The sequence below is a fragment of the Penicillium taxi genome, assembly GCF_028828555.1.
Source record: "Penicillium taxi strain IBT 34144 chromosome Unknown utg000006l_segment0_segment0, whole genome shotgun sequence".
NCBI classification, from domain to species: Eukaryota; Fungi; Ascomycota; class Eurotiomycetes; order Eurotiales; family Aspergillaceae; genus Penicillium; species Penicillium taxi.
Window position 1 is genome coordinate 94,133 of NW_026643208.1, and position 14,302 is coordinate 108,434.

At 47.7% G+C, this 14,302-nt stretch overlaps 6 protein-coding genes across 6 annotated transcripts; 3 read left to right on the top strand and 3 right to left on the bottom strand.

Annotated features, from left to right (window-relative positions):
• Nucleotides 1-534: 534 nt before the first annotated feature.
• Nucleotides 535-1,386, top strand: N7495_009170 (EF-hand domain-containing protein; the record flags this gene model as incomplete). Its single annotated transcript, XM_057211821.1, has 4 exons — nt 535-545; nt 682-767; nt 819-1,144; nt 1,207-1,386. 4 exons carry the CDS (start codon nt 535-537, stop codon nt 1,384-1,386), a joined length of 603 nt encoding a protein of 200 aa, XP_057058684.1.
• A 743-nt stretch (nt 1,387-2,129) lies between these two features.
• N7495_009171 (putative kinesin family protein (KinA)) lies at nt 2,130-5,154 on the bottom strand (the record flags this gene model as incomplete). The annotated part of the gene is made up of 5 exons (XM_057211822.1): nt 2,130-2,358; nt 2,411-4,836; nt 4,900-4,994; nt 5,069-5,094; nt 5,150-5,154. The coding sequence occupies 5 exons, from the start codon at nt 5,152-5,154 to the stop codon at nt 2,130-2,132; spliced, it is 2,781 nt and encodes a 926-aa protein (XP_057058685.1).
• Nucleotides 5,155-5,805: 651 nt separating this feature from the next.
• Nucleotides 5,806-6,569, bottom strand: ubc2 (E2 ubiquitin-conjugating protein RAD6; the record flags this gene model as incomplete). Its single annotated transcript, XM_057211823.1, has 4 exons — nt 5,806-5,929; nt 5,991-6,215; nt 6,273-6,337; nt 6,528-6,569. 4 exons carry the CDS (start codon nt 6,567-6,569, stop codon nt 5,806-5,808), a joined length of 456 nt encoding a protein of 151 aa, XP_057058686.1.
• A 422-nt stretch (nt 6,570-6,991) lies between these two features.
• N7495_009173 (thiolase family protein) lies at nt 6,992-8,399 on the top strand (the record flags this gene model as incomplete). The annotated part of the gene is made up of 3 exons (XM_057211824.1): nt 6,992-7,141; nt 7,200-8,144; nt 8,199-8,399. 3 exons carry the CDS (start codon nt 6,992-6,994, stop codon nt 8,397-8,399), a joined length of 1,296 nt encoding a protein of 431 aa, XP_057058687.1.
• A 320-nt stretch (nt 8,400-8,719) lies between these two features.
• Nucleotides 8,720-11,096, top strand: N7495_009174 (uncharacterized protein; the record flags this gene model as incomplete). Its single annotated transcript, XM_057211825.1, has 5 exons — nt 8,720-8,824; nt 8,895-9,809; nt 9,861-10,047; nt 10,098-10,838; nt 10,900-11,096. 5 exons carry the CDS (start codon nt 8,720-8,722, stop codon nt 11,094-11,096), a joined length of 2,145 nt encoding a protein of 714 aa, XP_057058688.1.
• A 904-nt stretch (nt 11,097-12,000) lies between these two features.
• On the bottom strand, nt 12,001-14,001 carry N7495_009175 (metal cation transporter MSC2; the record flags this gene model as incomplete). Its single annotated transcript, XM_057211826.1, has 4 exons — nt 12,001-12,150; nt 12,404-12,821; nt 12,874-13,092; nt 13,142-14,001. The coding sequence occupies 4 exons, from the start codon at nt 13,999-14,001 to the stop codon at nt 12,001-12,003; spliced, it is 1,647 nt and encodes a 548-aa protein (XP_057058689.1).
• Nucleotides 14,002-14,302: the final 301 nt, after the last annotated feature.

Genomic DNA, 14,302 nt, shown 5'->3' on the forward strand with positions numbered 1-14,302 from the left:
TCATTTCTGCTTAGCTGTGCATCGTTCAGGTATTCCATTGCCTAACGCTCTTTTTTTGCGTGTGTGTGTGTGTGTGTGTGTGTTTTGTGTCTTGATAGCTTGAAGAAGGATCAAAGCGTTTAGCATTTGTGAATGAATATCCGATAGATTGAAACGTTGAATGTCGAGCTATCAATATCTTTATGTACGTAAACAATCAGTGTTTTGCGAAAACAAGCCGTAATGCCAAGCCCGAGTCTAGACCACTTCCCTTTGCCACTTCGGCTTTTCTGTAATTTCCTTAAGATCTTCATCAAGTCTTGAAACACACTGCACCTTCTTACCTTGACGTAATTTCTTGATCTGGAATTTGAAAGTGTCCCTTGCACCATCCGACCACTCTTTCACCGCCACACATTCCTCCTACTCCTACCCCGCGGTACAGCCTCCTCTATCTTTCACCCCTCCCCGCGTTAAAGCCACTATTTCCATCGAGTTGGATTTGGAGTTGGATTTGTGAACTGTTCGCGATAAGTCTGACTTGGGTGTTTTATCATGGGTAAATCGTAAGTCCGACTGCTCTTCCCCTATGCGCAGCCTGCGGATATACCAATATCGCCTCGTCATCGCCGAGTTGAAATTCCATTCACTTGGTGTTACATATTGTAAGCTGTCAAATACTGACTTCCATACGCGTTCCAGACAATCGAAACTGTCGCCGACTCAGCTCGATGATCTGCAGAGATCCACGCTCTTTGACAAGAAAGAGCTCCAACAATGGTACAAAGGTAGATTGGTATTCCGTGGACAAGTGAATGCCCTGGAGACAAAGTGATTAGAGGCTAAAGTTTCTATTATCCGTTTACCAGGCTTCCTTAAAGACTGCCCATCGGGTACCCTGACCAAGGAGGAGTTTCAGAAGATCTACCGACAATTCTTCCCATTCGGTGAACCCTCATTGTTTGCAAATTATGTGTTCCGCGTTTTCGATTCGGATAATAGCGGCATGATCGACTTCAAGGAGTTTATCTGCGCCCTTTCAGTGACATCGCGTGGAAACATGGAAGAAAAACTAGATTGGGCCTTCCAGCTCTATGATATTGACGGTGACGGCAAGATCACTTACGATGAGATGCTGGCCATTGTTGAGGCGATCTATAAGATGGTATGATCACTCTCAACCGCACATTATTGCCTATCAAGCACGTTATTAACTGATGCGCCCAGGTCGGATCTATGGTCAATTTGCCTGAAGACGAGAGTACACCGGAGAAGCGCGTGCGCAAAATCTTTGGTATGATGGATAAGGATGAGAATGGCAGTCTAGATATTGAAGAGTTCAAGGAGGGCAGCAAGCGCGACGATACCATCGTCAGTGCCTTGTCACTCTATGACGGCCTTGTATAGTGACCTCGGGGAGCGCGGCGCAATTCTATTTTTTAATCTCCTTTCCTATCTCTATTTTATCTTCCATCTTCTATCTTTTGTCCATATCCTTCATCTGTATATGAGCCTGGATTAGTCATAACATGTAATTTCAAACGAAATAAGAATCAATATCCGACTGATCCGATCTCTAACCCGTATCCTTACTAATAGGTATCGTCTTTCGGCCTAACTAAGTTTAGTTTTTCTACCGGCACCCCACAGTCTCCCCATGAACAAACTTGATTAGGTCTAGCTTACTTCCCTTATACCGTGATGATCTACAGAGTCCCACATATAGAAAATTAAAAGCAAAATAAATTAAACAAGTTCGTTCAGCCCTGGAGATCTCGGGCAATTATTGCATATATCAATCATCTTACTTCCTCTGAAACTACTTACCACTCCGTCTATCTGAGTTTGTACAAAGGGTAACAGGACGAAGGGCGATCCTCCAGTCCCCGACTTGCAGGGCACAATCTAATGTACTAGAAGGGAAAAAGAAATAGCGAATGAAGGGGAAGACCAACGTTACCACCATCGAATGAAACATGGCAAGAGCAAAAAAAAAAAAAAAAATGGGGAGATAAAAGTAAAACAAAAGGCGAAATATATGAGTTTCGTGGGACGGCGTTAGGAGGAACCGTAGGATCAGCCCAAAAGCCAGTGGAAAATGATAGACTGTACGATAGTCGTCAAGTTTCCAAGGTATAATCGAGCATCAATTATTTACGGTCGAAGAACCAGCTGGTGCGTTTTCCATTCTCCTGTGATTGCACACCGGAGACGTTGGAGTTAGACGGTCCATCACCACCTCCACCACGAAGGGGCTTCGCGATACGAGATCCTCCAAAGCTGAAGTTGCCATTACCATCCATGGTTGGTAGTCCACGAGTAGAGCCCTGCTTTGCAGCTTCAAGGCGCTCTTTGACGGCGGTGAGTTGGGCTTCGAATCTATAAATGGTTAGTGCTGGTGAAGCAATGCAGACTGGTAAAAGAATCATACCGGTGGTTGGCCTGAGTCAACTTCTCCTGGCTATCCTGTAGCAAGCTCTCCAAGCTAGCGATGCGCTCATTGCGTGCAATCAATTTGCGCTCTGCAATGGCCACTTCCTTCTTCAAGCTGCTATTCTGTTCCACGAGCTGTCGCTGGACATGCGTCAATTGCTCCAGGTTGCGTTCTAGGAATGCCATCTTCTTCTGCTGGGCCCGGTTGTTCGATGATCGAAGAACGTTGTTGTATTGCTCACGAGCGTCGTCCAAGGATATTTCCAATTCCACTACTCGCTCGCAGCGGTTCTGTAGATCCCGCATCAGGGACTTCTTCATGGCATCAAACTCAGAAATCTGCTGCTGCAGAGTCTTGCTGGCGGCACCGTTGGTGCTAGTCCTGGACTCAGTGTCAGCCAGAGACTGCCGCATCGTCGTCAATTCCTCGTCCTTGCGCTTGATCTCGGAGCGGAGTTCCTCGACTGCGGCAGTCTCAGTCTCCTTTCTGTCAATGAAAGACTTCTCCAGCCGTTCACGAATCTCCTCCACATCACTGTCACCAAGGTTGCGAGTCAAAAGGTCTTCGTACTCGCGCTGGACCTCCTCCAACTTCTTCTCCAGTTCTGCCCGGCGGCCACTCTGCAAATCACTGAATTCGCCTCGATCACTCATCGTCAATTCAGCCTGGCGAATGAAACCCTGGGTCTCCAGCAAACGGGTGCGGAGCTCCATGATATCGTCAGGTGCGATGAGTTCTCCGGAAGCGCTGACCTCGTGCAACGCGTCAACGCGCTGGATCAGGTCTTGTAGCTTGCGCTCGTTGTCCGAGAAAACATCGCCACCCAAGTCAAACCCGGCCATCATCTTGGCCATCTTCTCCGCCTTCTTCTTTTCCTTCTCATCCAGTGCAGCCGTGGTCTCCTTGGCTTTCATGCGAACATCGAGAAGCTGCTGCTTTACCTCATCCAACTCGCCAGTAAGCTCAGAGTTGGCTTCCCGGAGGCCATCCATGGTGATCGCGGCTTCCTTACCCTCATAAGAAACCTTCTCCAGCTGCATGCGCAGCTCGTTGATTTCGGTGTTCAACCGCTCATTGTCTTTGCCCGATCGCCCAGCGTTATCCTTCAATGACTTCAGCTCCTCTCGGGCCTCACGGAGGCTCCGCTCCACATTAACAATATGGGTCTCCCTTTCAGCGATTTGATCCTGCAGCTCATTCTCGCGACGGAGGAACTCCTCTCGCTCGTCTTTCTCCAGCACCAGGCTGGGTGTGCTCGAACGATCTCCAAGACGCGAATCTGGCCGTGGGGTGTCCGAGCGAGCAGTTTCTTGGAGTCTGGAAGGAGTCGCCGGTCGAGGGGCACGAGCCTCAGCTTTGGCAGCACTAACGGCATCGTTGCTACGCGAAGGGGTCCACAGGTCCTTAGGAACACTTTCACCCCCACGCCAGGTATTCACCTCGCTCTCCAGGGCAGAAATATAATTCTCAAAGCTGGTCATTTGAGTCTGAGCCTTGCGCAGAAGCTGTCGCATCTCCGCAGGGCTCAACTCGGCATTAACCTTGGCCTTGTTCTTAATGGCCTTTGCACGCACACCAAAACGCAAGGTCGAGATGGTTTCTGCATCGTTGTAGCTACTGGGTGAGCAGTTAATGATCAGGGTTGTCCGCGAGTTACCACCCAGAGATTCTTGGAGGATTCGAGTGAGTTTAGAGTCACGGTACGGAACATGAGACGATTTCCCGTCAGTCAGTGCGTTAATGACCATACCAAGAGCACTCAGACTCTTGTTTATCTTCTTGGCCTCCTCCAGGGTCTGGCCACTGGCTCCAGTTTTACCGACCTTTTCACTACCGGCCAAATCAACCAAGAAGAGCTGACCACTCTTGGCAGACCCAGTCTCCACATTCTTTTGGCTGACGGTAATAACGAAGATCGAGTGTGAACGAGACGACTCCTGATTCATGTTGGTGGCAGCCACGGCACGTGCGTTTCCACCTCGGCGCATCACCTCGTAAACTTCTTGGACGCTAGAGACGTAGACCTCAAGCAGCCCTTTCACGTAAACTCCGCGTGATTTCTCCTCATGGACAGGCAAGTTATCATTCTGTGGCACCAACAAATCGCGAATGCGCTCCATGTAGATCTCCATGTAGCTGACCCGGACCATGTACTCAATATTACTCGGACTCGTAAGGATACTGGCGAAGATTTGCTCGACAATACGAGGAATGACACCCTTACCCACCTCATCATCAATATCTGAACCCATCATGGTATACGACTTTCCCGCGCCGGTTTGACCGTACGCGAAGACCGTTCCGTTGTATCCATTCAAAATGTCGTCAACGGTAGGCCGGATCGAAAAGTCGAAGATGTTGGCTTGGGGCGAGTTCATAGGGAAGACTCGATCGAAGGTAAAAGGCACAATGCCTTCTTTGGACTGAACGCTTGGCCATTAGTATTGTCTGCAATTGGCGGTCTTGACACTGGATTCCCCGCTCACATTGATAGTACATGACTCCTCATTCTCAAATTCGACAATCGGCGTACCTCCTGAGGCTAATTCAACCTTATTCTGTGGACGGAAGCGGGCCAGCACTAAATACAGTAGGTGGTTAGCTTAGCTGCAACCTGGGGGATTTGGTGATATCGGCGGCCTCCAATGTGCGTACCCTTAATGGTGTTTGACCCCACGGACCTATTGAACAAAAGTCAGTGATGTCGAAAAGATATACCGTGTCAGAAGCACTGACGCCATATTTGCAGTTTGCTAGTTCCTTCTCACGAATAAGAACCAGGATAGGGCCCCGAGGAGGGGCAGACGAGCGCCGAGGGGAAGTGTCTGAGCGAACACCAAAAGTTGAGTTCCACTAGAAGTGGAAGAAGAGAATAGATATGACAATGCAAAAACGCGACAAAACTGCTAAACACCTAGCACACCAGGCGTCTGGAGGGATCAAAAGGAAAGGAGGTGTGGGTTTGGGATTTGTTGACAATCGCCCGTTTGGGATCCTTGGCCGACCGCCCGGAATTGGACGATGCTTATGGTATCATAATACTAACCAGATTTGAAGGTGATCATATTGATGACTAAATAAAATAGTCTTTCATTTGTATGAATTGATTATTCAAGTAAAAGCTGTTACCATGTAACTTCCTATCCATATCCAGAGCCATTGAACTAAAAGAGTTGTGCAATAGGAAGACCTTGAAGCATATGAATGATGAATGAGAACTAAGGCATCCATCATAAAATGAGCAGAGAATGATGTTGAAAAGATGATGAATAGATAAAAGAATGAAGCGCCTGAACCCCCAATGCTGTGCAGATCAACCGACGGTGATCGATATTGATATTTCCATCCCCAGACTCTCTCGACTCTCGTGTAGTTTGATAATCTCAAGTCCATTAGTCTTCCCAGCTCTTCTCAACAGTCTCACGCACACGCTTAACATATTCTTTGCGGTTGTCTTTGTAGAGGTTTGAGGCTTCGACATTGGCTGGAGATGAGGTGTTGGGGTCATTGAGTAAACTAAGTCAAGAACATAGGTCAGCAGCGGTTAAATGTGATACAAAAAGATCAATCTTCTTACCTTTGGATGCTGGTCAGAATTGCTGCTACGTCATATGTTGGACTCCATCGGTTCTGAAGAATGTCCAGGCAAAGTTCACCTGTACCATAGACATTTGGATGGAACATCTGGCTGATGAATTTGACTCCAGGAGGCTTGTTAGGATACTGCTCCTCGAAGTTCATCACCAAGCGAAAAGTGCCGTCCTCAAACGGTGTGTCGGCGGGACCAATAATGACAGCATTCCTAGAAACTCATCAGTTTGAAATCTTATCAAACAAACAACGTCAGGTAAGCTCATACCAAGTCATAACATTGTCTGCAACGGGAGAAGCGGAAACACCAGCGGGAGGATCGGTTTGCATGCGCTGAAATCACAGAGCGAATAGGTTAGCGATTGCACAAATTATCAACGAATGCTTAAGGGGCCAATCAGAGCACAATTCTAATGACCCTGAAAGATCAGGAGGCATCAAATTAACTGGGATTTGCAACAAATGCTACCAATTCTGCAGATTGCAATGACGGTCCTTGGCCCCAATTGCCGGCGGTACATACCTTGAAATCGCGCATGAGACGGCGACGAGCAGAGGTCGACATGATAAAGTAAGGTCGATGGAACCACTATGGATTCGAATGGTTTGGGGCTATAAATGAGAAAAAGGAGATCAAAGGAAGATTAAATAGGACTTAGTCCGTACAGGGACTCTAGCAAATGAGTACTGCGGCGGAAGGAGGGGAACCGGAGAAACTAACTTAATGGGAAAACTATCCACATTTGGATCTGAGATCATAGAAACCGGCATGTCATGTGATTTTACTTCAAGCCTCGGCCCGGATATCTGAGCGGCGATTTAGCGGCTAACAGCGGTTAATAGTATGCATTCCATTTGTACTCGCTTTATGATACCCTCCCTTCCTTTCTCTCTGATATCCCTTCTTGCATTAAAACCTTCAATCTTTACCACTGAAAATTCAACAATTCTTTGGATTTCTTCGTTTTTTAACTTACCAGAATCACCATGATCTCATCAGCAGGGTTCCCGGCTCGCCTCTCCAAGAGGGTCGTCCCCGCATTCCGCAGCCACAGACAATTCAGCGTCTCACGCTCAACATCAAAGGAGATCCAGGATGTCTATATTCTGGGCGCCTCTCGCACGCCAACTACAAAAGTAAGAGCATGCTGGAGGTTCTAAACTTTATCCTGCTAACTAATATATTTCGGCTTAGTTCAATGGATCCTTCGCCTCGATCTCTGCTCCCAAGTTAGGTGCCGTCGCCATCAAATCTGCCCTTAGCAAGTCCAAGGTACCCATCGAAAAAATCACCGACGTTTATATGGGTAATGTGCTGCAGGGATCCGTTGGCCAGGCACCTTCCCGGCAGGCGTCAATGTTTGCTGGTCTCCCCTCCACTGTTGAATCCTTGACTATCAACAAGGTGTGTGCATCTGGTCTGAAGGCAGTCGTTCTAGCCGCCCAGAATATCCAACTAGGTCTCGCGGAGGCGCAAGTGGCAGGTGGTATGGAAAACATGACTCGAGTTCCATACTACATGCCCCGTTCTAGTCAGCTGCCTCCTTTTGGCGAGATCAAACTGGAGGATGGCCTGATCAAGGATGGTCTTTGGGATGTATATAATCAGTTCCATATGGGAATATGTGCGGAACAAACAGCAAAAAAGTTCGAGATTTCACGGGAAGAGCAAGACCAGTATGCGATTCGCTCCTACGAGCGGGCCCAGGAAGCCTGGAAGCAGAACAAGTTTGCCGACGAGATTGCCCCTGTCACTGTGCCAGGCAAGAAAGGTGAAACAATCATTGAACGGGATGAGGGATACGAAAATCCGCGCCTTAGCAATCTCACCAGCCTGAAGCCTGCTTTCTTGCGGGACGGTACCGGCACTGTCACTGCTGGCAATGCCTCCACTATGAACGATGGTGCATCTGCTCTTGTCCTTGGAAACAGGGAGTTGGCTCGGGAGTTTGGCCATGGATCCCGTGTGTTAGCTCGTATTGTATCCTCGGCAGATGCCGCGATTGATCCAGTGGACTTCCCAGTGGCCCCTGCTAAGGCAGTACCAATCGCTCTAGAGCGTGCAGGTATCACCCAGGATCAGGTGGCAGTGTGGGAGTTTAACGAGGCTTTTGCGGCAGTAGTCAAAGCTAATGAAAAGGTAAGGTTTGAATCTGCAGGAGAAAGGTCAGTACTAACTTTCAATTTCAAATAGATTCTCGGTCTGCAGGACGCAAAAGTCAATATGCTGGGTGGTGCAATCTCTCTTGGTCACGCACTGGGTAGCTCTGGATCGCGTATTCTTGTAACTTTACTGCATCAACTGCAGCCTGGTGAGTACGGAGTGGCTGCCATCTGCAATGGAGGCGGTGCCGCAACTGCCATGGTCATACAGAAGCTGGATCGAGTGGACTAGATGTTTAGCAAGATACCCTTGCGCCTAAAAATCTTTCATTCAAGTGCTCTTCCTGTACTTTGTGTACAACTCTTATCATTAACGAGCCTAACAAAAAAACTATTCAGACTTATAAACTCCTGAGGAAGGAACATAAAGAAGTATGAAGTAAATAAAAGTGGAAGCCTTGGAAATTAGGCAGAAGTGCATACCGATAAGATGTCTATCTAATCTCCTGCATAAAAACATCTCCGAACTATATTTTCTTTCTTGTCCAAACAACGCGTGCATGAAAACTTCGACAATTGTTTTTTATTTTTGAGGCTTCAAGTTCGTTTGAAATGTCTCCAATTCAGCTATCGACGTTTCCATCATCTGTAGACGCGCTCTCTTGGTCCCCAGATGGCGATCTCGCTGTTGCCGGCGGTGATCATGTTAGAATTCTGGTGGGTCATTTTTGGGTCCTCAGTCACCCATTTCATCTATCAAAAGATACAAATGTTAACAATATACTAGACTTCTACCGTTAACAGCGGTGGCACATTGATCAAGCAACGTTGGAATCAGTGGCATCCTACAAATGTCCAAACTAACCGCTTCACCAATGCGGAATGGCCAACGATCCTCACCCAAGGTCGCGAGGACTTTTCAATCGCAGCTGAGCAATCGACAAGTTTGACTACAGCTATTGCATGGTCACCATCCGGTCTGGCCCGATACCGCCGTAGTGTCCTGGCTGTGTTGACATCTAATCTCCTTCTATCCATTTGGGAGCCAGCTGGTGTCAATGGGCAGTGGGTCCGGGTTTGTCTTGTCAACCATTGTCTTTTCGCCACTACTCCAGTCAGACTGGAGGGCACTGAGCTTCGCAAAGTGAACATTCGTTCATTCAAGTGGTGTCCACCCATTCGTGTGTCACCTCATGGCGGCAGCTCCGATGACTCCGACCCTGAAAGCCGCTGGGGCATCCACCTCATTCTTGTGGCTAATGATCTGAACGAAGTTGTTCTGCTACAAATTCGCCGCCGTTCCAACCCCGAAACCGTTTCTCAAACTATTATCACCGAGAAGTTGGCTACCCACACCGTGGTAGTGGGAGATGGCGAGTTTCCAACGGCCGGTCGAGGCACTCTGTTATATGCAGCTCTTCAGGCCCAAGCCCGCATCACCGCACTGTCGTGTGGCCCTTGGATCGTCTCTTCCGTTCCAGGGAATAACTCCGTTCATACTGCAGACACATTAGTTGCTGTCATTCTTGCCAACCAGCTTCGGCTGCTCAAGGTCACCGTCACCTTGACCGAATACGACAGTGACAAAAAAGTGACACCTCGTTTTGAGACCAAGGCTTTGTTCCAAGAATTTGAAATAAATCCCTCCCCTGTGAAACTGGTGCAACATCGCTTGCAGGGCCCACTAGAATGGATCTACGAGGTATGTGGAAATCAGCTCAAGAGGAGAGCTCATTGCTAATAATAATAATAGGACGAATCCCCGAAAATTATTCTTGCAGTGTGCACAAATTCTGATTTTATCACCGTGGAAATCCCCAGATCCTCTTACTCTGCGAGTGAACCCGCCAGCAATAAGGTTGAAACCTGGGAATGGGATATTTCGTCTCTTCCTGCCGAGGATGGAGGCCCTGGAAAGCCCCATTACGAACGCGTTTCTGGTGAGTGAAGCTCCATTTGTGTCAAACCTGAGATTTACTAACTCTTCCAGGCATGACCGTCTCACGAGATGAGCACAACACTTCCACCGCCCTTAATGTGGGCACTCATGGAGGATTAGGTGCCGTCATCAGTCTCAAAGACATAATCAGTAAAGGCAGTCTAGTCATCCCGCAGTGGTGCAAAGATATGAACAATTTCAGAGATTGCCATGCTCAGAAGCAAGGCTGGGAAAATTTGACAGTCGCGCGAATTTGGGGACTGGGATCGTGGCGCAGCGTGACTGCCGTACTCTTTACCACACATCCCACCGATATGATTGAGTATCGGATTGGTACTGGCAATTACTCTTACATTGAGATCGCCGGTGCATGGAACACAGAAATGCTATTTCGCCCCGATCCGAAGCATAGTGACCCGGAATATGCCCGCCGACAGCGGGAGAAAGTGATCACTTTTGTGCTATCCCATGTTGATAACCTCAACAGCGAGGATATTGAGGACCAGAAGATGGTATACCATGCAGCCTGCTGTGCCATTGCCGATGGTCAGCCTGAAGCCGTCCTTTCTCAGGCTCGTAAATGTTTTGAAAGATTGGCAGTTGTGACCGGTGCAGACATGAGTGAGGAGATGTCGAAATGCGGTCTCAAATCCGCCAAAATCTTCGCAAAGCGAATTGAGAAGCAGTCTCAACCTGGCGGGCATTTGTTTGAATGGTGTGGAATTTGCGGCGACGGTGGTATCGCCTGGTCGGCCGCCACAGTTGCCCAATGTGTGAATGGACATGCTTTCGGTTGGTCCCATCCTGAATTTCCTTTTACAGAAGATATGCTAACCTGATCGACTTTTTTTAGCTCGCTGTGGATTGAGTTTCCAGATCATCCAAAGTGCAGATGTCTCCAAATTCTGCTTGGCATGCCGAAAGGAGTATGTGGACGAGGACTTGGTCTCTCTTAATAATGGCCCTCAGGGACGGTTGTTCCTGAAGGAGTTCCACAAGTTCGATACATGCATCTACTGCGGCGGAAAGTTTGGTCCCTTCGTCGCCTGAGGATTCAATGGAAGAGCAAGTATGTGAGCCTGCGTTGACATGCTGCCGCAGTGTACGATTATGACAGGTCTTTGTATGGTTAAACCTCAGTTGGTAGCCGTAATTTATGATTATCACGAGTTTTTTTGGATTCTCAGCTTGTAAATACATGCCCTCTTGAAGTATGTATAGTAAATATCCGGTTCACGCTGGTCAAAGACATAGGAATTAACCACTGTCTGCCTAAGTAGAAGAAAACCTCCTTTAGCTTACTTCCAAGGCTTCTTTCTTCGTGGCCTCTTAGCTTCCAAAACTTAAGCCTTGGGTATTAGTCGTTAAATCTACCTAGGCATGAAGACAGATATACGGTGCATTACTATCAAATTGATTATGAATTCATGCATTGTCATCATGAAGCTATACACGTGGATAGCACTCCTCTTGCCAGAAGATATCTCCATTGATACTGTTTGAGATAGACGTGCTCATGGAACCTGAACGTGCTACTGCGATCTCTAATATCATATCGCTGATTTTCGTGATAGAATCAGCTATCTTCATTGCATACAACGATTTGTCGCGTATCGCGCTTGGTGGACAATGGTTATGGAAGGTTCTGGTCCAGATGCAATTCAAAATGGACTTTGAAGTCGAGCGAGCAACGATACCTAGGTGACTTTCTCTTTGCCTACATGCTATTCGAACAATCTTGAAGGTTCTCGGTTCTCAAATCTATGTTTCTCTCTAGACATTTTCAACACGAATCGAATGGAACCACTTCCGTCTGAAAGGTAGCTAATGAGCAGTATGTATCCTGTAGTGTATGTGCGGTTTAAAATTGATTGGCGATCAATATTGACACCGCCCTATGTACAAGACCTCATTTATCTATACAGCTGGTTGAGCTAAACATCTATCAAAGAGTTTAGACCGAATGCATATGCTCAAGAGGAATCAAATCAAGTGCCTTTATTTGCGCCACCACACCAACAGCGTCCATCCCCATCTCGCTCCACCTGGACCAAGATATCCATGTCTCTTTCGCGAAGATAGGTGTCAGTCCGTTGACGAACATCTTCGAGATCAGCACCACGAGAAGCAATAACATGAATTACGCCAAGTACTTTTGGCTTTTTGTGCTCATGCTCATGCTCATGCTCATGCTCATGTTCATGTGCATGGGCATGGTCGTGGTGATCATGCCCATGGTGCGAGTGATGGTCATGATCATGAGAATGTCCATGCCCATGTCCATGTTCTGAAGATCCAGTATCGTCGAGCCAAAACTTGGGCACCGTATACCCTACTACTCCTCGTAGAGTGCTCACTCCAGCCAGGGTTTCTCGGAGGTTATACTCCGTATCGGCCGGGAGAGCCATGAGCAGAGTCTTGGCAGTGCTACTAACCAACGGCACAGCCGATGCAAAGATCAAGATGGCGATAAAGCAAGATGCAAGAGGATCATATCCAGCCCAACCTGAGTAATGGACCAATATAGTTGAAATCACCACAGCCACTGAACCCAGTGTATCGGCCAAAATGTGCAGGAAAATTCCATGCATATTCTCATTGGAATGATCATGGCCATGATCGTGACCATGGTGGCCGTGCTCAAAGCTGAAAATGCCGACCAAATTCACTAATAGACCAGCGAAGCTGACGGCCAGCAACTCACTGATGCGGTTCATTTGACTGCCCGAAGACAATCGCTCCACTGCTTCGTAGATAATCTCGATACTTATGATCCTAAGAAACCGTTAGAAAACTGACGTTTAATTTGAGAAAACAAAAGACTTACATGAGAAAAATACCATTGGCAAAACCAGATAATGTATCGACCTTGCCATAGCCGTAGGGGAAACGGACATTTGGGGGCCACTTGCTCATCACGGCTGCGCAAAGTCCGACGACAAGGGCTAAACAGTCAAAAAACATGTGAATACTGTCACTTAGTAGTCCAAGAGAGCCGGTCAAAAAACCATATGATAGCTGAACGAGCATGAATACGAAGTTCAAACTGTTAAACATTAGTCATGGAAAGAAATATTGAATATTGGGTAGCTCACCACATGAAGAAAAAGATGCTGCGCGAATCCTTCTCCTTGAGAATGCTGTTCAGCAAGGAATAGGGCTCGCTTCGTTGAATCAACCACTTAGTGAGTGGCCATGGCTCAACCGTTTTTGAGTGGTCATGATGATGGTGTGTGTGTTTGTGCGAATGACTATCTAGGCGGAGATGGCTATCATCCATTCTTGATGCAAAGAACGAACTGGTTGCTAGAATAACGCGAGTAGCGTAAAGGACTACGAGATCATCGCGGGCATGAGGGGTGCAGAAAAAGGCCGCAGTTCCAGTGCCAATGGCGAGGCCAAATTTGCTGGCGGATCGAAGACTCGTATGAAATGAGATCATCAAAGAAGAGGCCAACAGTCCCGCGGGAACAAGAATGTAGAAGTCTGTAGCGAACGAAAAGCCAGAGACCAACAACGCAACAAGTATCAGAAAAGTACCCGAATATAGGGCTGCCGGCACATCGGCCATGACTACAACCGAGGGACTTTTACCCGCAGTATTGGCCTCTTGTGATATCGACTCCGCGACCAAGCCGGGCTCAGGAATAGGCCCCTTACGATGCAATGAAGCGAAGGGGGGAGGAAGTATAAATACGGACATCACAAGCGCCAAATAGCCTAGAACGGGCGAGGTGCTCCATGCCTTATTCAACCCCAAGAAGCTCAATAGCACAACGCCGCCCAGCACACCAATTGTAAAAGGTTTTCTGCGGTATTGCTCCGATGAGGGGCCACGTGAAACGGTATTTATCATGCTAGGTACCCCAGAAGCCGACGCGAGAAGCAGCGAAAAGGCCACAACGAAGGCCCCAATCTTCAGTGCCGCGTATATTGGCAGGCTAATTGAGATCATTTGCAAAAGAGCGGCCTTGGCCACCTGGGCATCTGGTACAGGAAATTTAATGGGGGACGTTCCTGTCCGGCGTATGGTCTGAACAGATCCAAATATCAATAGAGTCATCGCCGTCAAAGCGCACGTTTTAGACCCAACCGGCAGGTTCACTGCAATTGAGGTAGTTGCTGCCTCGACGCCATCCTGAGCTACCTCGAGTGAATTCACTAAACTTCGCGAATACCAGGAAATAGCAATCCAGGGCAATGCAATTATAGCACTGGCTATGATCTCATTCCTAGAATATGTTAATTGATGGTAC